We start from the raw sequence: 24,695 nt of genomic DNA, 5'->3' as shown, positions 1-24,695 counted from the left end.
TTACAGGCACAGATGACCAGGCACAGCTAATTAAAAACAATTTTTTTAGAGACTGGTTTTCATTGGGAAGGTTCCGTGAGATGATGTCTAGAATCACCTGTCACAGCGAGTATCTGATAAATATTAGTTCCTTCCCCTCTTTGTATACTTGGTGCCTAATAAATGCTTATCAAGTCAAATGAAAACAAGAAGGATATAACTGACGACATAAAAATTTCTCAGGATATAGAAGAAGCTGCTGAGTTCTGCACAAGCCCTCAAGGAAAGGCAGTCGGTAACTCTCCCCAGCAAGTACCCTCTGGACACGCCCCCTGGGCTGGGATTGGAGGACAGATGGCTGCAGAAGTGGCCGTGAAGTGGCCTTTTCCTCTGTGAGGCTTGCACACCAGAGAGCTGCCACCAGGTGGTGCTGTGGTGACCACGTAAGGCCCGGGGCATCTCCCAGGCAGGGTCCAACCCCAGGAGCTTCCTACAATGCCATTCCCATTAGAGAGGGAGGGAGTGCCCTGGGAGTGGGGGCTGATCACATCCTAGAGCGCCCGCCCCTCCCTGGAGTCCCTGAGATGGATTCTTGAGCGTGGGACTCTGGGCTTAGCCCTGCCTAGAGGACAGGGCCATTTGGGTAAACCCTCAACTATTAAATTAGTTGAGGGTTTAAATTAAAGGGACGGGCCTGGTGCACTGGCTCATGCCTGGAATCACAGCATTATGGGAGGCCGAGGTGAGAGGACTGCTTGAACCCAGGAGTCGGAGACCAGCCTGGGCAACACAGTGAGACTTCTTCTCTATTTTATTATTATTATTATTATTATTATTATTATTATTATTATTATTATTGAGATGGAGTCTCATACTGTTGCCCAGGCTGGAGTGCAGTGGCACAATCTCCGCTCACTGCAACCTCTGCCTCCCAGGTTCAAGCAATTCTCCTGCCTCAGCCTCCTGAGTAGCTGGGATTACAGGTGCTTGCCACCATGCCCAGCTATTTTTTTTCCTTTTTTTTTCTTTCTTTTTTTTTTTTTTTTTTGCATTTTTAGTAGAGACAGGGTTTCACTATGTCGGCCAGGCTGGCCTTGAACTCCTGACCTCATGATCCGCCTTCCTCGGCCTCCCAAAGTACTGGAATTACAGGTGTGAGCCACTGTGCCTGGCCAATTTTTTTGTTTTGTTTTTTAATTAAAGGGACAGACAAAGGGTCAGTAGAAAGAAACCTGGTGTGGGTGTCAGACAGGTAAGGGGCCCTCCCTTGGCTCCATTCATTAATTACAAGCTTGTGACCATGAATAAATCTCCTGGGTTCCCTGCGCCTGCTCTCTTGAAAAACAGGGACCGTTCTGGTGTGCCTCCCTCCAGGCTGGTTGTGAGGATGGATGAGATACCACTTGCAAAGGGCCCGACTTGAAAATGGTACTTCATCCTTCTCTTGGTGCAGTTCAACAGGTATCCATGCAGGCCCTATCCCTGGGCATCCACGCTGGAGCTGCCAGCCTCGAGGAAGCCGGGCGGGCGAGAAAAGAGGAATCAAGGGCCGGGCCCAGTGGCTCAAGCCTATAATCCCAGCATGTTGGGAGGCCGAGGTGGGTGGATCACCTGAGGCCAGGAGTTCAAGACCAGCCTGGCCAACATGGTGAAAGCCCATCTCTACTAAAAATACAAAAATCAGCTGGGCATGGTGGTGGGCGCCTGTAATCCCAGCTACTTGGGAGGCTGAGGCAGGAGAATTGCTTGAATTTGGGAGGCAGAGGTTGCAGTGAGCCGAGACTGCGCCATTGCACTCCAGTCTAGGCAACAAGAGTGCAACTCCATCTCAAATAAATAAACAAACAAATAAATAAATAAATAAATAAAATTTCAAAAAGAGGAATCCAGGACTAGAAGGTGTGTGGCTTCCCCAGCCTCAGGGGGACTGGCTGAAGGATGGGGTGTTCAGGGGGAGATCCCTTCCCCTCTGAGATCATACCTGGTGGGAATGGGGTCTGCCTGATCACTGTTCCCTCTGCGCCCTGCGCAGGTCCCGGGATGTCATGGTGTAGGTCCCAGGAGACGTTTGCTGGCTGACAGATAAATTAACTACATCAAGTGAAAATGCTACTACTAAAGGTTCAAGTCAGAGCCTGAGTCTAGGTCTCTGCTTTCTGCTGGACGGGCCAAGCCCTGCATTTTGGACCCTGTTCATCTCTCCAGCCTCGTTTCTCACAACTTCCTGGCAGAAACCTTGACTGCTTTCACTTGCCCTTCCCAGCGCATGCACCTTCCTGCCTCCGGACTTTGGATATGGCCAGTCCTAGGCCCTCTAGCCTCCCGCCTGCCTCGAAGCCTCTCGAGGCTCACCTGTCCTTCAAAGCCTGCCCTCTCCTCCCTGGCGCCTTCCCTACCTTCTGGAAGGAAAGGCTCCTCCTTTGAACTGCTGCAGCCCTTAAAGTCTAGGCCCTTGAGATGCAGCATTTGGTTCTGTTACTCACCTGCTTTAAATCTGGTATCTTATTTTCTTAACTAGGTTGTAGGCTCTTTGAGGGCAGCAAGCTTGTCAGAAAAGGCAGCATAAAAGAAGGGTTAACAGGAAATGGTTTAGACATACATGAATTAGAATCCCAGGTTTGCTCATTACTGGCTGGGTGCCCTTGGAGAAGTTACCTAACTTCCCTGGGCTTCAGGTTTCCCATTTTCAAAAATGGAAAATAGGCCGGGTGTGGTGACTCACGCCTATAATTGTAGCACTTTGAGAGGCCAAGGTGGGTGGATCACCTGACGTCAGGAGTTCAAGACCAGCCTGACCAACATGGTGAAACCCCATCTTTACTAAAAATACAAAAAAATTAGCTGGGCATGGGGGTGGGCACCTGTAATTCCAGCTACTCGGGAGGCTGAGGCAGGAGAATCGCTTGCACTCCAGAGGCAGAAGTTGCAGTGAGCCAAGATCATGCCACTGCACTCCAGCCTGGGCAACAGAGAGAGACTCCGTCTCTAAATAAATAAATAAATAAATAAATAAATAAATAAATAAATGAAAATGAAGCCATGCGCAGTGTCTTATCCCAGCACTTTGGGAGGTCAAGGTGGGAGGATCGCTTGAGGCCAGGAGTTTGAGACTAGCCAGGGCAACATAGTGAGGCCCTGTCTCAACAAAAAATTAAAAAGTTAGCCAGGTGTGGTGGCATATGCCTATATTCTCAGCTATTTGGAAGGGTGCAGTGGGAGGCATTTGAGCCCAGGAGTCCGAGACTGCAATGAGCTACAATGGTGCCACTGTACTCCAGTCTGGGTGACAGAATGAGACCGTCTCTTAAAACAAAAAGAGAGAGAGAATGCAACGCCTGTTTGCCAGTGTAATAATGCCCACACCTTCCAATGTGACTGGGAAGAAGAATGAGATGGACTCTGTTCCAGTCTGGCACACAGTAGGTGCTCAATACACACCAGCTCCCTGGTGTGTTTCTTATTTTGGAGAGGAGCAGGTGTTCTCCATCAAATTTCTGCCGAGGAATGCGGCAGCACCAACTAAAAATCATGCTTCCCATTGCTCCCTGAACCTGAGATCCAGGTACAACAACAATCCCACGAAGCAACTGCTAAATACACGCAACGTAAAACCACTCAAACGAAAATCCAACTCGAGACTCGCCACCTAGTTCTGACTTCCAAGTACCCCGGTGCTCATCAAAGTGGAAGAGATCATTAGCTCCCATCTGGGTTCTGAAGAAGTCACTGCTGCAGCCTTCCTGACACGTCTCTATTCAATCAGGCAGGCACCTTATAAAGATTATTCCCAGCCACGACATTCTTCTCCTGGTCCAGGTTTGTAAGCTCTAGCACTGACCTTTCCAGCTAGCCAAAGGCAGAGACATCCAAGGCTCTGCTGGCTAATTACGTCTGAACCTGAGTTCAGTTCTCAAAAGGAGAGGGTGCGACTCTCAGACAGAAGTCAGGTTGAGATGGAAGGTCTCACTACAGGTGCAGCTGGCGTCACTATATCCCCTCACAGACAGGAGAAATATGCAGTCAACTTTTTCCGTTTTCGCTTTGATTGCTGGGAAGCTAACAGCTCAGTTACATCACTGGGTAATAACAGATAAACATAATAACCATAATAGTAATAAAACAGTGGCTACTGAATGCCTGTTACTTGTGAGCCATTCTGCTAAGTGCTTTATTGATTTAGAGACAGGGTCTGCCTCTGTCACCAGGCTACAGTACGGTGGTGCGATCATAGCTTGCTGCAACCTTGAGCTCCTGGGCTCAGCTGATCCTCCGGACTCAGTCTCCCACACAGCTGGGGCTACAGATGTGTACCGCCATGTCTGACTAATTAAAAAAATTTTTTTTTGGCTGGGTGCAGTGGCTCAGACCTGTAATCCCCGCACTTTGGGAGGCTGAGGTGGATGGATCACTTAAGTCAGGAGTTCAAGACCAACCTGGCCAACATGGCGAAACCCCATCCCTACTAAAACGACAAAAATTAGCTGGGCTTGGTGGCAGGCACCTGTAGTCCCAGCTACTTGGGAGGCTGAGGCAGTAGAATCGTTTGAACCCAGGAGGCGGAGATGCAGTGAGCCAAGATCATGCCACTGCACTCCAGCCTGGATAACAGAGCGAGAATCCTCAAAAATATATATATATATATTTTTTTGGTAGAGATGGAGTCTTGTTTTGTTGTCCAGGCTGGTCTCAAACTCCTAGGCTTGAGCGATCAATCCTCCTGCCTTGGCCTCCCAAGACACTGGGACTATAGGCATGGACTACCAAGTCTGGCCCTGATTAAATTTTTACATTTTATTTATTTATTTAATAGAGATAGGGGTCTTGCTATGCTGGCCATGGTGGTCTCGAACTTCTGACCTCAAGCAGTCCACCCGCCTCGGCCTTCCAAAGTGCCGGGATTACGTGCGTGAGCTACCACCACACCTGGTTCCACTTAATCCTTTCAATTGTCCTATGAAGAAAGTATTACTAGACCCACTTCTCAGATGAGAGGACTGAGGCGTAGAGACTAAGTACATGGGGTCTGTTTGCTCAGCTGGTAAGTGGCGGAGCTGGAATTCAGATCCAGGCCTGGCTGCAGAGTCCGAGTGCCTTCTGCTCCAGGCCTGCCTCCCTTGTACTGGACCTTCCCAATGGGCTTAGAGCTCCTGTTCCTATTTGTTTTTTTCTGGGTGCTGATGTTTTATATTTACCCATAAGTTGTTGCTTTAGTGGCTGTATTTCCCGAAATGCCTGAAAATCTTTTGGGGAAGAATGATGGGGCTTTGTATAAATAAATAAATAAATAAATAAATAAATAAATAAATAAATAAATGTCTAAGAAAACGAGTTAACAAAAGATAGAAAAAATAAAGAACAATGAAGGCCTAGTAGAGACCCGAAAGGTCAGAGTTCACACATGAACACCCTGTGCTGGGGTGGCAAAGACAGGGTCCCCAAAACTCAGAGTCTGTCATTAAATCACAGGTACTGGGTATGCACTGACCCACAGGCAGAAACATTTTTATCTTCTGCTCTGCAAAACAGGCTTGGCAATTTTCTAAAAGACAAGTGTTGACAACACTGACAGTGCAGGCTTGATGATCAGGGAATCTTAGATACGAGTAAAAAAAAAAAAAAAACGGTTTCCATTACAGAGTGCTGGGAACTGAGATGATTAATTAACATGTAAGTTAATGAGACTTTGGGGTGTTTTCTTCTCCAGTTGGAATTCTCTCCAACCTCAGAGGAATGTTCCTTTGCTGCAGAGGGTCTGGACTCGTCTGTTGTTGTTATAGACTGAGACTCACGCATGGGACCTGGCTATGCAAAATTCTGAGTGAGGGGGAGTCCTGGGCGGGACGGAAACTAAGAATGGCCCCCAGAGAGGGGATCTCCTTCTGGGACTCAGACAGTCATCAGGGCTCACTGTGGGGGCCAGGAAAAGATACACTCCTGCGGACTATTCTCTCGGTACACCTGTGCTCGCCACAGAAAGTTCAGCGGAGAATTTGTTTCCCTGGAGCTTGGGCAGACAGTGTGGGCATGTGCTCCACCGCATAAGAGTGACAGTTACTGCTGGACCTGGAGAAAGCAGCATTCAGTTTGCAACACTGTCTCCTATGAGTTTTCCTAATGGGACTGCTCAGCTCTGGGTGCAAAATAGATTAAATTATATTCAGTGGCCAGGCGTGGGGGCTCATGCCTGGAATCCTAGCACTTTGGGAGGCCAAGGCGGATGGATCGCTTGAGCTTAGGAGTTCGAGACCAATCTAGGTCACATGGCGAAACCCTGTCTCTACAAAAAAGGCAAAAATGAGCCAGGCATGGTGGCACATGCCTGCAGTCCCAGCTACTTGCGAGGTTGAGGTGGGAGGATGGCTTGGGCCCAGGGGAAAGAGGTTGCAGTGAGCTGAAATCGTGCCACTGCACTCCAGCCTGGGTGACAGAGGGAGACCTTGTCTCAAACAAAACAAAACAAAATAAAACACATGCACACACACACACACACACACGTTTTGGAAAAGTCCAGGGCCAAACCTGGAAACATGTTGACCCTCCAGGTACTACTAACCTTGGGACTCTATCTGAGGGGCCAGCGGCCTCCCTGGACATGGCTCATCTCATTGCACATTCAAACACCAATAGCCTTAACAGATTCTCTGGGCAGGGCTTGATGTTTCACAATTTACAAGCAACTGACTCCATGATTAAATTGATCAGTCCTCTCAATTCCTGACTGACTACCCTTGGCCGAGTAGTCAGTTTCCTGTTACTGGAAGCAACTAAGCAGAGGCTAGTAGACAGATGGAAGTCAAGGGGATCCTGTACAGTGTGGAAGTTTGTTTGAACCAGATGATTTCAAACATCTGTTGGAACCCTGACTCTAGGAGTCCACAGTCTCATGTTCATGGGACGAAAGAATGAAATGAGGCCCAGCATAGCAGCCCCGATAAGATGTTCTAGCAGTGCCTTCTGGATCATTATCCTTCAACTGAGTATCAAGTGTCCTTTACAGGAGTCACTGCTCTCAAGACTGCAAGTCACCTATTGTACCACAGTCTTAGCCAATCACTCAGCATGTACTATGTGCCAGGTTCCCTGCTAAGAGCTTAGATGCACTATTTTATTTTCCTTATGAGGTGGGTATCATTTGATCTACGTTAATAATAAGGAAGCCATGAAGAATGTGGGGAACTTGTACAGGGTCATACCGTTCCCGTGATCTTAACCCCATGGCATGGAGAACTGTGGCCTTCTGGGTAATTATGAGCAACCAACTCTTTACTCTGCATATACTTTAGGAGTAGAAAGTGTGTCTACAAATGGTTACAGCAGGTGGTAGGAAAGGCAGGCTAGGGAGATGCAGTCCTGGAAGAAAGAACCCCTGGGACACTTTTGTACAAGGGCTTCCCTGGTTCCAAGGGAGCGCTGCTGGTCTGGAGGTGGTGGGAGGTCTGGCACAAGCTCTGACCGTGGGGCAAGGGGGCTGGGGGTGCATCCAGTGTCAGTGGCAGGAACAGTGGGATCCTCAGCCTCTCCTCCTTCTGTGCCTGTGCTTCTCTCTGCCCACCTTCTTCCCAGGCCTCCTCCTATTGCTCCTATGGGAAGAGGGGGTGCTGGCCTCATTAGTCAAGCGTGAGGACACTGATGGGCCACATGTACTAGTTGGCAGGCTGCTGTACATCAGGAAGCCGGACTGCAGGCTCTCCTCCCTCCTCTGAGCTAGGCAAGTCACTGGAGGAGGTTAGGGCCACCTTCTCTCTCTCTCTGGCCCTTATCTGAAAGGCATAGGACTAGAACTATTTTGGATTTCAGATGTTTGAATATTTGCATTATTCTTATTGGTTCAGCATCCCAAATCTGAAAATCTGAAAGGCTCCATTGAGCATTTCCTTGGAGTGTCATGTTGCTGCTCAAAAAGTTTTAGAATCTGGAGCATTTTGGATTTTGAATTTTTGGATTTGGGATGCCCAACCTGTATTCATCTCATACGGGGGACAGTCTCTTCTTTGTCTTCCTGTCTCCTTTCTCCTTTGATGCCACTGGCCAGGACCCCATGGGCCCCCAGATCCAGGGCTGGAGCTTGTGGGTGGCTGAGCCTGCTGTGTGATCAGCACAGCTTCTTCCCTGGGGGTTACTGGTCCCAGCCTAGGTGGTGTTGAAGTGGTGGGTGCCCCGGTCATCATGCAGCTAGAGTCTGTGTGCTCATCTCTCTCAGGGACCCTGTGGGAAGAAGGAAGTAATTTCCAAGGCTAGTATTTGGGCATTCCTGGATTCCTCCAGTCACAGCATCCAACTTCAACACCAACACCAATCACCACTGCGTTTCAGAGCGCAGACACCCTTGCTCTCCTTTCCTCACCTGTAAATTGAAGGTGTTGAACAAGGTGATTTCTAGAGGCTCTTCCAGCTCTGAGCTGGGGCCCTGGAAGCTAGGTAGATTTATCTAGCAGATAATGGGGGCTGGTGGCCAATCTGTGAGAGGAAGGTGAAGCGGGTCACCTGGTGACAATGTCCTGTGGGTTAACAGCGAAGTGGAGAGGTCGGACCCCAGAGGCAAGGCTGGAGCAAGCCCTCAAATTCCTGCCATCTTTAAATAACGAGACAACCCACATTCAAGGTGAGATCAAATGCATTTTAGCCGGTGACAACTGCTAAGGTCAAGGGTGCCTGCATCCTCAGGGGGAAGCAAATGCCTTTGAAAGGGAGTGGGCAGGCTAAGAGTCTTGGAAAGAGCCTGGGGGCTGGTCGGCCTTTAGTTTAGATTAAAGCAGAGATTAAATGAATCCCACTTCTGTGACTCACTCCTCCCCTGAGAGTTGCCAGTTGGCCTAAACACGTTACTGCTGTATTAGTGAGCTCAGAGGCAGTGAGTAGTACAACCTTGGAAAAATCCATTTGGATAAACGAATGGAGAATAAGAAGGGAACACTTACTTATTGGGAGTCTACTATGTGCCCAACATTGTGCTGTTACATCCACCATGTAAAAAGGCCAGCTTTGTGGTCGGACAGGCTGGAGCTGAACCCAGGTCCACTATTTGTAAATTGCTGCAGCTCTTTGCTGTGCCAAGTCCCATGCTGGGTGCGATGATGGGGGGAGAACGAAATGGACACAGTCCCTGCCGTCAATCTCCTTATAGGCAAAATGGGAAAATCAATAACTATATCTTAGAGTTGTTTGTATATTAGATGAGAGAAAACAGGCAAAGCCCTTAGCCTATCACTTGGCATACAGTAGGTGTTCAATAAATGGTAGTTATTAAATCCTAGAATAACCCCCAGAGGGACCAATCTCCCAATTTTACTAATTAGTCTGAAGCCCAGAGAGGTGAAGTGACTTGCCCAAGGGCATCCAGACAGTAACTAGTGGAGTCTGGGTTTGAACTGATGTTTCTAGACTCTAAGTCCAGTGCTCCTTCTTTTGTTTTTCTTTTTTCTTTTTTGAGATGGAGTCCTGCTCTGTCACCCAGGCTGGAGTGCAGTGGCACGATCTCTGCCCACTGTAACCTCTGCCTCCCAGGTTCAAGCAATTCTCCTGCCTCAGCCTCCTGAGTAGCTGGGACTACAGGCGCACACCACAACGCCTAGCTAATTTTTGTGTTTTTAGTAGAGATGGGGTTTCACCATGTTGGCCAGGATGGTCTCAATCTCCTGACCTCATGATCCACCTGCCTTGGCCTCCCAAAGTGCTGGGATTACAGGCGTCAGTGCTCCTTCTTTCATGTCATTCTCAGCTGGTTGCAATGATCCTTGCATCCTGAAGACACTAGGAAAAGTGATCAAATTGAGCCCACTTACAGATGGCAAAGGGATGGGGGAGCCAGGATTGACTAATGGACCCAAGTTTGCAGAGCGAAGCAGGTCCTGCAGGCTCTATGGTGCTGAATGAGGACACCTGCAGGCAGGCTGGCCCAGCTCAGGGTGTCTCGCCAACTGCATGGACAGGCCCAAAAGGCATAGGCAATATGTAATATGTTGAATTCATTCCCTTCAAAGCCTTTTGGATGCAGAGAAGAATAAATGTATAAATAACCTGAAGCAGTAATTGATTTCCTATGGCCATTTCTTGGCTTAGCCAGCTACTACGAGTCAGTTGGAATTGAATTTGCTTTCCAACTACTTGATGTTTCAAAGGCTTTTAAAAGCAAAAATAAAGATGAATGCCCCCTTGTGATCAGGGCCCAGGGTCCCATAGTGAGTGCTCAGATGCTGGCCATTCCTGGCAGCAGGCACCACCTCCCTGCCCTTGGCATGCGCTGGGGTCAGAAATATCCTTGGGGATGGGGTCAGTCACTCCGAAAGCAAATTCATGCCCTAGGCTGGGACTTGGACTGTTGCTGGAGGGGGGCTGTTCATTGCTAGGAATTCTGACTATGCTGGTTTCCTGCCCAAAGGCACAATCATTTGGCAGGTGCATGTTTTGTCTTGGTTTTGAGTGGGCAGAGTCGTTGCCCAGGCTGTGTGTGTGCCAGCTGATCAAGCCTGATGGACAGTCTGGAACGCAGTGGGCTGAGCGCAGCTCGGTCACTGGGAAGTTTGGGCAATAGCTCAACCAGTGGGCCCAGGCCTTGGGGGCTGAGGAGTCCACTTTGCCTAGGCAGTTCGAGCCTTGCCACACCCAAAGTCCTCGAGCACGGTCCCCTGCAAGAGCGCTCACAGCAAACTTCACGGCTGCCGTCATGTCCTTCATGAGCTCCTAACATGTACTGGGCACCGCTACATGCCAAGGCCTGAGCCAGGAGCTGGTGACAGAGGGAACAAAACAGACGGTGCCTGGTGATCGTGAGTGTGTGTTTTCCCTGTAAGCATCAGCCACATTCTAGCAGGGGAGAGAGACCTGCGGGGAGATGCATTGTAACCCAACGTGGTGACCTTGGAAACAAAGATGGGCAAAGCACCGAGAGGGAGCAGGGAGGCAGCTGGACACAGTGCCGTGACCCAGTGTAGGTGATGGCCCTGCGTGTGATGCCTGGCTCAGCCACCTTCCAGCTCTGACTCTGGGCAAATCCCTTCGGCTCTCTGAGTCTCAGTCTCCTTATATTTATGATCCTGTAAAATGGGCTGAATAATACCTCACAAGGACGCTCTAAGGATCAGAGTTAACAAGACGGTTGCCATCAGCAGTGGTGTGTATGTCCCATCCCGCTCTGATGAACGCCCAAACCAAAACCAAATCCACACTTCGCTCTCTGAGATAATGCAAAAATAACACAGTCACCTTTTCTAGTCTTTCCCAAAAGCTGCTGATTTCTTAATGAGAACAGCTTTGTCCCTAGTGTGTGGAATGCTGGTGTCTGAAGATACTGCAGACCTGTGAGGCTGGCTTTAATGATTTCATGAGAAAATGGCTGTTTTTCCACCAAGAACAAACCAATAAAATCTCAGTAACCTTGGTGATCATGAGTGTGTGTATGTTTCCTTTTAAGTCCCTGGCGTCTCTGTGTGTGTTTAATTTGACAAGCCAGGTCTTCTGAAATCTGACCAGTTTACACCTTTTTGCAAGAAGCAACTTTTCTATCAATACATGTTTCCAAGCCTGAGTCTTCCCATCACGTGGAGCACAGAGCAGGGGATTTTTTAGCCGCAGCCTGAAGGACTGTCTGAGCAGCTTCATGTATGGATGGGTGGGTGACTGGGGAGAATTCTAGACAGTGGAAACAGGTGTACAGGCGGGACACCTAGGCTCGAGGAAACAAGAATTGCCCTGAGCCTCGGGTTTCCTTCCTGCACCCAGGGGAGCTCTGGGTGTGGTTCAAAGAAGCTCAGTTGGTGGTAATCTCTGACTTCCAACCAAAACAATCCTGATGGACCTACCTAGGCAAATCGCTTTGCCTCACACTGAGCCTCTGCTTCCTTAGCTGTGAAATGGAGATCATGATCCTGACCTTAGGTGGCTGTAAGGATTGGAGATTGAGTCATGAATAGGAACATGGGGCACTTTGGGAGGCCGAGATGGACGGATCACTTGAGATCAGGAATTCGAGACCAGCCTGACCAACATGGTGAAACCCCGTCTCTACTAAAAACACACAAAAATTAGCCAAGCATGGTGGCAGGCACCTGTAATCCCAGCTACTTGGGAGGCTGGGGCAGGAGAATTGCTTGAACCCAGGAGGAAGAGGTTGCAGTGAGCCGAGATTGTTGCATTGCACTCCAGCCTGGGCTACAGAGTGAGACTCCATCTCAAAAAAAAAAAAAAAAAAAAAAAAAAAAAGAGAGAACACAGGGCCAGGCATGGTAGCTCATGCCTGTAATCCCAGCACTCTGGGAAGCCAAAGCTGGTGGATCACTTGTCAGGAGTTCCAGACCAGCCTGGCCAACATGGTGAAACTGCCTGTCTACTAAAAATGTAAAAATTAGCTTGGTGTGGTGGTGCACGCCTGTGGTCCCAGTTACTCGGGAGGCTGAGGCAGGAGATTAGCTTAAACCTGGGAGTGGAGGTTGCAGTGAGCTGAGGTCACACCACTGCACTCCAGCTTTGGGGACAGAGCGAGATTCGGTCTAAAAAAAAAAAAAAAAAAAAAAAGAACACAGGTTAGCCACGGTAGTGCCACATTCCAGCTTCATCATGCCAGTCCTGTAACCATGCACTAGTTTTTTCACCTCCGAAAGCCTGAGTTTCCTCATCTGTAAAATGGGGATAATTAAAACCACAGAGGATTATTGCAAGGATTAAATAAGGCATGTGAAGTGTTTAACTGTGCCTAGCACATAGTAAGTGCTCAGCAAGGCTCCCAGCCTCCTCTGCTCCTCCCACTCCTCCAGGCAGGCGGTTTGGGTTTGCAGAAACCAGTAATTGTGAGCTGGCCAGAGGAGGAGGAGGATGAAAATAAGGAATCAACTGATCTTACAAGCAGGTAGCAGGGATCTCAGTAAATGCCAGTTGAATTTGGGCCTGTTTCTGTCTGAAGAGAAGATTCCTTAGCTACATGATGCATTTAAAATACTCATCCAGGGTACATGTATCCTAGAACTTAAAGTATAATAAAAAATAAAAATAAATAAAAAATAAAATACTCATCCAGAAGGCCAGGGATTCCCATGGGAAATCAGCCCATCCCCGTCCTCCGGGGCACATCTGAACGTGTGGACTGCTCTGAGAATCTGAATAACAGTTGGGAAAATCTCCTCAGGCGCCTTACAGATCTGTAGGATGACGCATGGCAGAGCTGGGTTCAGCCCCGGATGGGTTTCTGCAAACCCAAACTGCCTGCCTGGAGGCGTGGGAGGAGCAGAGGAGGCTGGGAGGCTTGCGGAGCATCTGCCTCGATGTCCTGCTGGGCCGGCTTCCGCAACTCCTTCTGTTTCCTAAGCCAAGTGCTCTCGGGTTTGGAGTGGTAGAGATGGTCTTTATGTTAGGACAGGATGTGCAGACAAAGGGATGTCAGCGCCACCCAGAGGGCTGCCCTTGAACCTGGTATGAAAGAGCAGTAAGAGTTCCCTTTACCAAGCACCTATTATGTGCCAGGTGTTCCGTGGGCTGACTGATACACACCACTGCTGATCCCCACTCCACTCTGCGAGACCCCAACTCATGTCTTTCGGAGGGTGGTTTCTTCAACATAAGTTCTGTGAGGTTGGTGCTGTATCTATTAGCTGTCAACTCCCTAAAGCCTAGTCTAGTGCTTAGCACACAGTAGGTGCTTAACACAAGTATGAGCTAGTGGAGTGAATTTGATTTTGAATAATTCTCTCTTTAGAAGGTCTCATATGGTATATCGCTTTGATTGAAAACATCCGATCAGGAGGGGCTGAAATATAGTAAGATAAAAATAGGAGCTCTGCTAAAAATACAGCTACTATTCAATACATTAATCCCATTAAAGGGTATATACCCAAAGGAAGATAAATCACTATATCATAAAGATACATGCATCTGTAAGTTCACTGCAGCACTATTCACAATAGCAAAGACATGGAATCAACCTAAATGCCCATCAATGGTAGACTGGATAAAGAAAATGTGATATATATATACCATGGAATATGATGCAGTCATGAAAATGAGTGAGATCATGTCCTCTGAAGAAACATGGAAGGAACCAGAAGCCATTATCCTTAGCAAACTAATGCAGGTACAGAAAACCAAATACCGCACGTTCTCATTTATAAGTGGGAGCTAAATGATGAGAACTCATAAACACAAAGAGGGGAACAAGAGACACTGGTGCTTACTTGAAGGTGGAGGATGAGAGGAGGGGAAGGATCAGAAACAGTAACTATTGTACTAGTAGCTGGGTGAGGAAATAATCTGCACAACAAACCCCGGCGACATGAGTTTACCTACATAACAAGCCTGCACACGTACCCCTGGACCTAAAATAAAAGTTGTTTTTATTTCTTTTTTTTTAAGTAGGAGCTCTGGAGTTGGAAAAAGACATGTTAAAATCCTCATTCCAGGGGGAGCTACTCCACCTTTCTCTAAATCCACTCTTCTCATCTGAAACTGGAGGTAGAACTACTGGCCCCTTGGGGTGGTTGTGAGGGTGGAAGAGAACGTACATGAAACCGTGCAAAAACTGGGCGGAGAGCTAGGCCTTCATAGATGCTGGCTATTGCTACGCTACTATTTCTATGACTATGATTATTATGTCATTCCCATTTACGGGCAGCTCTGAGTTTCAGGGCATTTTCACCAGGTCATCTCCTCCGACTCTCTGGGCACTGGGCATGGTCTGAGGGCAATTGCTGTCAAGGAGCCCAGAGCTTTGGCCCAGAACTGCCTGGGCCCTGCTCCCTGCCTGGCTGGATCCAGGGCTGTGTACTGGCCTTGGCTCTGTTGCTATGCTAGGAAATGTGCTGGGCACCATTCCTACCTCTGCCTGCGTGAAGGCCCCTTGGTGAAGCTCCTGGGCTCCCGGGCACCATCCAACACTGGGGCTGTCACCTAAGCACCCTCAGAGCCTGCCCCACTCTGCCTTTCCATCAAGATGTACTTCTAGCCTCCAAGCAGTAATGTGAGGGAAAGTAGGGGAAGAGAGGAATGTCCCTGTTTTGCAGATAAGGAGATAGGGTCAGTGAGAATGGTGCCTTGGCTGAGACCTTAGCTGAGGATTAATCATAGAGGCCAGAATCCAACTAAGATCTTCTGGCTGCTAATTGACCGTGAAGTTCTAGTGTGTGTTCAGGAAACAGAAGCTGCCATTTAGTGGTATCCTTATGGAACCATGAGGCCCCCATAGTGGATATAGACTAAGTTGTGGGGAAAGTTACTAGGTACCACAAGTAGTTAGAAACAGTGAATAAGTCTAGTATTTGATAGCACAACAGGGTGACTACAGTCAATAATAATTTTGTTTTATGAGACAGAGTCTTGCTGTGTCGCCCAGGCTGGAGCACAGTGGCCCAATCTCAGCTCACTGCAACCTCTGCCTGCCAGGTTCAAGCGATTTTCATGCCTCTGCCTCCCAAGTAGCGGGGAATACAGGTGTGCCACCACACCTGGCTAATTTTTCTATTTTTAGTAGAGACAGGGTTTTGCCATGTTGCCCAGGCTGGTCTCAAACTCCTGGCCTCAAGGGATCTGCCCATCTTGGCCTCCCAAAGTGCTGGGATTATAGGTGTAAGCCACAGTGCCCAGCCAATAATTTAATTATACATTTAGAAATAACTAAAAAAGGCCTGGTGCGGTGGCTCACACCTGTAATCTCAGCACTTTGCGAGGTTGAGGTGGGCAGAGCACCTGAGGTCAGGAGTTCGAGACCAACCTGGCCAACATGATGAAACCCCGTTTCTACTAAAAATACAAAAATTAGCCAGGTGTGGTGGCATGCATCTATAATCCCAGCTACTCAGGAGGCTGAGGTATGAGAATCTCTTGAACCAGGAGGTGGAGGTTGCAGTGAGCTGAGATCACGCCACTGCACTCCAGCTAGGGTGACAGGACGAGACTCTGTCTCAAAACAAATAAAAAATAAAAATAAAAAATAAGAGTACAATTGTGCTGTTCATAACACAAAGGATAAAAGCTTGAGGTGATGGATACCCCATTTTCCATGAGGTGATTATTAAGCATTGCATGCCTATATCAAAATATCCCACATATCCCATAAATACATTTGCCTACTATGTTCCCATACACATACACACAAAAACCACAAGCAAAAAATAGTGCCTACTGGCCGGGCGTGGTGGCTCACGCCTATAATCCCAGCACTTTGGGAGGCCGAGGTGGGCAGATCACAAGGTCAGGAGATCGAGACCATCCTGGCTAACACAGTGAAACCCCGTCTCTACTAAAAATACAAAAAATTAGCTGGGCGTGGTGGCGGGCGCCTGTAGTCCCAGCTACTCAGGAGGCTGAGGCATGAATCCGGGAGGCAGATCTTGCAGTGAGCCGAGATCGCGCCACTGCACTCCAACCTGCACAACAGAGCGAGACTCCATCTCAAAAAAACAAAACAAAACAAAACAAAAACAGTGCCTACTTCACGGGCTCTTGTGAGAATTAAATAAAATAATGTCAGTAAAAATGTTTAGTATGGAGAGAAAAAAAGGAATAAGCTGTATGCTGTTTACCAAATGGTTCTAGCTGTCTGTCTCTGACCACATGGTAGGAAGACATTTACGGGCCCCTCCTTCATGTGAGGAATGCTTCCATGCCTTGCTTTGGCCAATGAAAATGTCTGTAAAAGTTACTTGTGTTACTTATGGGTAAAGGTGCCTTAAGGGCCAGGGCATAACTCACCACATTCTGTATCCTACTGAGGAACCATATGTTGATACGGAACTCCCTCCACCTGGGCATCTACAACAATCAGAGTTCCCCCGGGTACCCAGATAGCATGAGTGAGAAATGAACCTTTGTTGTACCACATCTCTTCAATATTGGGGATGTCTGTCACTGTGGCATAACCTAGGCTATCCTGACTGATACACTGTGAATGCTGATAACATTCAAGTTCCATTTACTTATAGAGCATGTACTCTCTGTTGGTGTTATTCCAGGTACAGGGGGCACAGAGGTGAGTCAGACACAATCCCTGCCCTCAAGGAGTTTGCAGTCTCAACACTTATTTGAAAGGAAGCTGACCACCCTGAGCTTGAGGGAAGGGCAGGCCAGGCTGTAAGCGGCACCTTGGGAAGGGTGGCAATCCCTACAGGAGCCACCCCTGGTGTTTGCAGAATCACCCCAAAAGGGAGAGGAAGCTGTGAAGACAGCTAATTCTACAGGCAGCTTTTCCTGGGGAGGGAGAAGGAAGGACAAGTTTTGTTAGGGGCAGTGGAGAGAGGAGGCTGGTGGAAGAATTATGTGCTCTGGGTGACTCTAGGATTTCTTGCTCCCATTTCGTTACTAGCTCTCAGGGGACTCCAGAAAACAATTAGTGGATTCAAATGTAATTCCCCTTTTATATCCCTTAACTCAGATAATGACAGCTATCCTGTAATTAGGAGAGGGTCTTCTCAGTGTGCAGATTAATTGGGTGTTAAACAGCAGGGCTGCCTGAAATCAGGCAGTGGAGCTGGGAGGAATTAGATGTGAAACAGCAGCCCTGGGCAAAGGGTGAAGAATTCATTGACGATCTTGACCATCTGGAGATGTGAAGATGCCCCACTGGTAATACAAGGCAAGGACTGGGGAGGGGAATGGTTGAGGAAGAGGGTAGGAAGCGCTGTGGCCATGGGAAGGGGTGGAAACTGGAGGCCCTGACCCTGTGGGAGGCCAATTTTTCTTCAGTTAGGTCCAGGGTCCATGCCATCCATGCGGGAGGGATTGCTATAATATGACGTGCCTACTCCCATTTATTAACAGTTTCTAGGAAATTATCAATGCTCAGCAAATACTTCTGGGTTCTTATTATAGGCCAGCATTTATATGCATTATTGCCTATAACACAATCCTCCCAAAAATCTGTTGTAGATACTATTATTGGCTATGTCTCATGTAAGTGGAGTTCAGAGAGGTTACGTGACTGGGTGCGTGGTGCGTTTGGAATTCAAACCAGAGGCCTAGACTCCAGAGCTCACACACTTGTGGCAACTAAGCTGGCAGCTTCTCAGCGGGGAAGAGCCCTGCGGCCCGTCATCTACGACGGCAGAGGCCTGTACCTTGCCATGCCCTGCAAGTGCCTGGTGCTGGGCCAGCCCCTGAGTGTGCGTGTATTTTTGTGATCACAAGTATGTCCCTATGTCCTTGTATTGATTTGTTCTGCTTTGTGCTTTGTGGGGTGGGTTAAAGCAGTCTGGCAAGAAGGGCTCTGCTCTGGTCCCCACCAGCTTCCTTGGCCTCAGGTCCCCAAAGCGGGGAGGTCACACTCGAGTGCTTGGCTCTCGGGATCAGGACCTTTCTGTTCCTCTCTGCAGTGGGTGATCTTTTGTTTTCAACTCCCCATTTCTATGAACCATCAGGAGTTCCCTTACACTCTGGAAAGAAAAAGGAAAATTGGGGATATAAATGGCTTCGAGATTTAGCATCAGAGAGATCTTCCTTCCAGCTGGAAATGCTGTGATGCTGTGAAGGCCGGCATGGGCAGTGGGGCTTTTAAACTGGAGTGGGGCCTGTGCACCCACCTGCATGGGAGGGGCTGCCTTCTGTCCCACAGAGAGAGCCGACTACAAGTCTGTGAATGTGTGCACACCTGCTACTCACATTTGGAATAAGCCATGGCCAACTAAGGGACAGACCCCTCTCAGTGGGGCTTTTGCTCTGTCACCCAGGCTGGAGTGCAGTGGCACGATCATGACTCACCGCATCTTCAACCTCCTGGGCTCAAGTGATCCTCCTGCCTCAGCCTCCCAAGTTGGGACTACATGCACGTGCCACCACGCCTGCCTAATTTTTTGTAGAGGCAAATTATGTTGCCCAAGCTGGTCTTGAATTCCTGGGCTCAAGCAATCTTCCCACCTCAGTCTCCCAAAGTATGGAGATTACAGGCATGAGCCATTAGACCTGGCCTCAGTGTGTTCTTGACCAAGGTCAAGGCAGAGGATGACCAGCATCTTTTCTCACCTCCTGTCTAGATGATGAATGAGACAGGGATGGGATGTTATGAAATAAGGGGGGAAACTATCAGGCTGAATAATAATACTGTGGGGGCCGGGCATGGTGGCTCATGCCTGTAATTCCAGTGCTGTGGGAAGCTGAGGCAGGAGGATCACTTGAGACCAGGAGTTTCAGAACAGCCTGGGCAACACAGGGAGACCCTGTCTTTAAAAAAATAAAGTCTGTGGCTGGGCGCAGTGGCTCACACCTGTAATCCCAGAACTTTGAGAGGCTGAGATGGGCAGATCACGAGGTCAGGAGATGGAGACCATCCTTGCTAACACGGTGAAACCCTGTCTCTACTAAAAATATTTTTAAAAATTAGCCGGGTTTGGTGGCAGGCACCAGTAGTCCCAGCTACTTGGGAGGCTGAGGCAGGAGAATGGCGTGAACCCAGGAGACGGAGGTTGCAGTGAGCCGAGATCACGCCACTGCACTCCAGCCTGGGCGACACAGTGAGACTGCGTCTCTAAATAAATAAATAAATAAATAGACTGTGTTTAGAGTTTTCTGTGCCCAAGTTCTTCCTTCTGAAGGTGACAACAGGGGGCAAAACGCCAGCTGCACTTTTGTCCACTGGGTTCATCTTGGAGTCAGATTCCTATCAAATTCTTGTCATTTGGAAAGCTTCAGATGCTAGTTTCTTCTATTTCTTTTAAAACATAGAAGTTTTCTTTTTTTTCTCTTTCTCTCTCTCTTTTCTTTTTTCGTTTTTGCTGACTACCTACTCATCTGTCAATACAGAAGTTTTCCAGGCCAGGCACAGTGGCTCACGCCTGTAAAGCCAGCGATTTGGGAGGCTGAGGTAGGTGGATCACTCGAGGTCAGGAGTCTGGGACCAGCCTGACCAACATGGTGAAACCCCATCTCTACTAAAAATACAAAAAATTAGCTGGGCGTGGTGGCAGGCGCCTATAGTCCCAGCTACTCAGGAGGCTGAGGCAGAATTGCTTGAACCTGGGAGGCAGAGGTTGCAGTGAGCTGAGATCATGCCATTGCACTCTAGCCTGGGCAACAAGAGCGAAACTCCGTCTCAAAAAAAAAAAAAAAAAGTTTTCTAAATAAAATGCTGAAGACCTGTGGTGCCCATGTTAAAAGGACTCCCTTCTATCCTCAAATATTTGTCCTCATCTGTGCCAAGCACTGGGGACACACATGGCTGAGCAGGGCATGCACTGTCCCTGACATGCAGAATCGATTCCTTCACTTTGCTCATGGGTCATGTGTCCATCGAGTACCTTGTATGTGCCAGGCACTGTGATAGGCTAAGGATACAGTGACAAGAAGGAGAAACAGGGCCCTTGCTCACTTTCGCCCTGTGTGTTGGCCAGGCTACACAAACAATTGCCCAGGGGAGCTATTTCCAAAATAGAGGTGCCTGATCCCTTCCATATAGGGGCCTCATATATATATATATTTGGGAAAAGAATTGCCCGCGTGGTGCTGATGTGTACTTCTAGGTGACAATTACTGGTGGACTGGAAAGACAGATGAGCAAGCAGGGAGGAATAACTGGGAGACAGGCCAGTGCTGGGAAAGATGTTCAGGGAAGAATGGAGTGTGGCTTGGAGAGACAGTCTAGCACAGGGTGAAGACCGCACAATCTCCAACCAGACAGCCTGCTCTGCCACCTCCCAGCCGTGTGATTTGGACAAATCCCTGCGCTCTGCATTTCTCTTTCCTCCTCTGTAAAACGGATGTGATAATAGTACCTACCTCACAGAGCTGTTGGAAGGATTCCATGAAATAATACATATGGTGACCTTAGAACTGTGTCTGGCGCATGAAAACACAGTGTATTGCATAAGTGTGTGCTGCTGCGGTTACCGCTACTGCTACTACTACTACTATTATCACTATTATTGGAGGGAAAGCTTCCAGACACAGTGAGACCTGAGAAATGAGTAGGAATTATCTAGAAAAGGAGATAGAGAGGATGGACCAAGAGGGAACATTGTCTGGAAATACAGCTTGGTCTGCTGGAGCCCGGCGTGTGAGGTGGAGAGAGGCGGGGAAGGCGTTGAAGGCAGATCATGAGAGGGGCCCTGTGACTCATGCTGGAACATCTGCACTGATCTAGAGAATGGCGGGGGCATTAGAGGCCCTTGGGATCTGCCGAGTTGCTGCCGTGTGAGTGTCTGCAGATGCGTGTATGAATGTGTGCAGGTGTGTGTGTGTGCGCGCGCATGTGTGTGAACTGTAGGGTGCCCAGCACCAGCGCCCCTAGGTCCTCCTTGGCAAGATCCACTCCATTACTCATTCACTCCACAGTTTAAAGACCTCAATCTTTCCCCAGCGTTGAATCAGTTGTTTCCAACTCCTTAGCCTGGCATAGTGCCAGGCTCCCACCCTCACCTGTTAGCATTTCCTACCACCCCAGGTGGGGGCCCTCTTACGTGGGCTGCAGAGACACCAGATGCCACCATTTCTAGACATCCCTGAGAGCCCCGCCTTTGCCTGTGCTGGCCGACCCTCTGGGATGCCCTACCCTAGTCCAGCTGCCCTCTGCCAAATACAGCATAGTGGTTAGGAGGGAGGGCTCCAGGGCCAGACTCCCTGGGCCTGAATCCTGGCACTTAGGATTCTCGTCGCTTCACCTCTCAGCCTCAGTGTTCTCATCTGAAGCAGGGAGACTGGCGGAACCTCCCTCCTGTGGCTGCGGTGAGGAAGGAATGTGATCTGAACACAGCCTGCCTGTGACCTGGTGGGTCTACACTAGCTCATGGGCACAGCAGCACATGCCTCATTCCCTTACCCAAAGTCCAGCTCCTCCATCTTCCTGACCACTCACAGTGCACTGGACACTGTGGTGGGCACTGCGGGTGGGGGCGGCGGGGTTCAAGGCAGACCCTGCCTACCTGGAGTTCATGTCTAATGTGGGGCTGGAGAGCGGAAACAAAATGACAAGTTCTGACATCTATATAACACTCACCACGGTTCCCTGTGCATGGTAGGTCCTCAGGTTGGAATTCAGAAGACATCTACTGACTGTACCCAAATTGGGGCCAGGGAACTCTCACATTCATTATGTCATCCCCCCATGATCCTTTGAGATAAGTGCACAAAGCTCATATCCTTTGAGGAAGCTGAGGCCCAGAGAGGTTAAGTGACTAGCCCAAGGTCCGACAGCTACTCAGTGGCAAAGCTAGGAGCCAAATCTAGGTCTGCCTAATACCAAAACCCCAAATCTCACCCATGGGCCATGAGGATCCAGGGGTAGGAGCAGCAAGCAGGAAAGATGCTGGAAGGAAGTTGCTTTGGGAACCATCCCCCAAAAGGCTGTAGTGCAGGAACTTCCCAGTGTCACACTGACCAGCCCTGTCACCAAGAGGCCACCTGCCTTCTTCTTCCCTCTTTCCAGTTTCCAGCCTCACATGCCGGGGACAGCTGATAGTTGACCTCACTTCTGGTTACCATAGCCAAATGGTTAATGGTAATTAATTCAGTTTGTTTGGCAGGGGAATTAAAGGCTTGGCTGTACTAACGATCTTAAGTTAACATAGCATTTACGCTAACTGGAGGCAGAGACATGCCTTCTCCTCTAAATGAAGAATCAGTTCTATTAATAAGACTACATCTCTCTAGGTAATGAGCCTGGCAGATAGATGGTTTGCTGCCAGAGAGGGAAAGATGACAAGGAAAGAAGCAAAATGATGACAGCAGAGAGGATGGCAACTTTTCAAAGGCTTCCCCGGGAGAAGTAGATTTGGAGAGCAGGGAGGAGTCTGCATTGGCCGACAAACCAGCACCGATGGCCAGATACACGAGTGAGGTCAACTTGGACCTTCTGGGTGTTTCAGCTCTGACTACAACTGTATGACTAAGCCCAGGCAGGAAAGGGAAACGGTCTTGTCAACTCATAGAATTGTGAGAAATGATCAGTTATTGCTGCTTTTGGCCACCGTGTTTGGAGAGACTGTTTTGCAGCAACAAATAACAATCATGGTGGAAGGCAAAGGAGAAGCAAAGGCATGTATTACATGGTGGCAACCAAGAGAACGCGTGCAGGGGAACTGCCCTTTATAAAACCATCAAAATTGGCTCAAGCCTGTAATCCCAGCACTTTGGGAGGCCGAGACGGGCGGATCACGAGGTCAGGAGATCGAGACCATCCTGGCTAACACGGTGAAACCCCGTCTCTACTAAAAACACAAAAAACTAGCCGGGCGAGGTGGCGGGCGCCTGTAGTCCCCGCTACTCGGGAGGCTGAGGCAGGAGAATGGCGTAAACCCGGGAGGCGGAGCTTGCAGTGAGCTGAGATCCGGCCACTGCACTCCAGCCCGGGCAACAGAGCAAGACTCCGTCTCAAAAAAAAAAAAAATAAAAAAAAAATAAAACCATCAAATCTCGTGAGACTTATTCACTATCATAGAAATAGCACGGGCAAAACCTGCCCTCATGATTCAATCACCTCCCACCACGTCCCTCCCACGACATGCGGGGATTATGGGAGCTACAATTCAAGATGAGATTTGGGTGAGGACACAGCCAAATCATATTAAGTTCCAACACTTCTCTCCCATCCACTCTCCGCTCCCAGGTTCAGCAATTTCTCTCTGAGTTCCTTCTCTTGCCTTCAGAGTCCTGCTGCTGCTACATTCCACTGAGAGAAGGTGAGCTCATGTCCCAGGAGCAGTGAACCACTCCAGGTGCCCCAGGCTCGGCAATTCACTCTCCCAGCCAGCCCCTCCTACAGGCAGTCCCTGCTGGCAGATCTGTCCAAAACCAGTATTCTGCCCTGGAGACCTCACCTACCCAAGGCCAGGAGCAGGGGCCCTCAAGCTTTTCACTGCCTTGCACAGAAAGGATGACACTGGAAGCATGACACACTCCCAAGGGTGTCTGTGTGTGGTTGAATGGTGAACTCCCAGAAGATATGTCCACCCAGAACCTGTGAACGTGACCTTATCTGGTAAAAGGGTCTTTGCAGATATAATTAAGTAAATGATCTTGAGATGGGATCACCCTGGAAGAGAGTGGGCCCTAAATCCAATGACTGTCTGTCCTTATGAGAGAAGAGAAGACAACAGGCAGAGACTGGAATGATGTGTCTACAAGCCAAGGAATGCTAAGGACTGCTGGCAGCCACAAGAAGCCGGAAGAGACAGGAAAAATCCTCCCCTAGAGCCTTCAGAGGGAACGTGGGCCTGCCGACACCTTGATTTTGAACTTCTTCTCCCCTTCATTCCCACTTGAGAAAGTGCATCAGGATGCAAAAGCCAGGGTCATTATTACAGGATGGTCCATCTTGCATCTACTGTAATGTATGTACAAAAAATAATTTTCCAAAGTTTGATGATGATTTTTCTTGATTTTTAAACTATTTTTAACTTTTAACTATTATTTCTAAGAACTGGGAACACATTTTGCAAGGCTCATGGCCCCTGGCCCAGAACCTCTGTCCCGGGGAACGAGCTTGTGAAGGGGTTTCTGTCTTTGTCAATAATCCATGCTCACCTTTCTCCTGAGCCATCTCCTGCAGACAGAAGTAGATGACTCTGGCTCCCAGGCTGAAGCCAATCAAGGTGACAGGTCGCCGGCCCTGAAGGGAAAAAGGACACAGGTGTCTGGAGGGAATACGGCCAGTTCTAGCAAAACATCAGGCCTGAGGAGGGCAGCCTTTGCACATTCCTTACTACCTGATTCTCATCTAATGAATCATGCATGTGCTGTTGCGGTCCCTGAGCTCTGATGTCTTAATCAGCAGAGTCAGGACCCTCATTTATGCAGGAGTGCACCTGCTGCTGAAA

General features: G+C 48.8%; 1 protein-coding gene across 16 annotated transcripts in view; it reads right to left on the bottom strand.

The window, feature by feature from the left end:
* TMCO4 (transmembrane and coiled-coil domains 4) overlaps positions 1-24,695 on the bottom strand; it is a 126,161-nt gene that overhangs the window by 32,903 nt on the left and 68,563 nt on the right. For 15 of the 16 annotated variants that reach the window (XM_007980241.3, XM_007980244.3, XM_037996508.2 and 12 more), the window contains one exon: positions 24,403-24,487. In XM_007980241.3, the coding sequence (XP_007978432.3) occupies positions 24,403-24,487 (85 nt within the window). Of the gene's footprint in view, positions 1-4,742; positions 8,185-24,402; positions 24,488-24,695 lie in introns of those variants that run through there. The other variant, XM_037996572.2, reaches the window with a different exon arrangement.

Source organism: Chlorocebus sabaeus, chromosome 20 (genome assembly GCF_047675955.1).
Source record: "Chlorocebus sabaeus isolate Y175 chromosome 20, mChlSab1.0.hap1, whole genome shotgun sequence".
In the NCBI taxonomy this organism is placed as follows: Eukaryota; Metazoa; Chordata; class Mammalia; order Primates; family Cercopithecidae; genus Chlorocebus; species Chlorocebus sabaeus.
The sequence above is the reverse complement of the archived record's forward strand: the minus strand, read 5'-3'. Positions and strand labels throughout refer to the sequence as shown.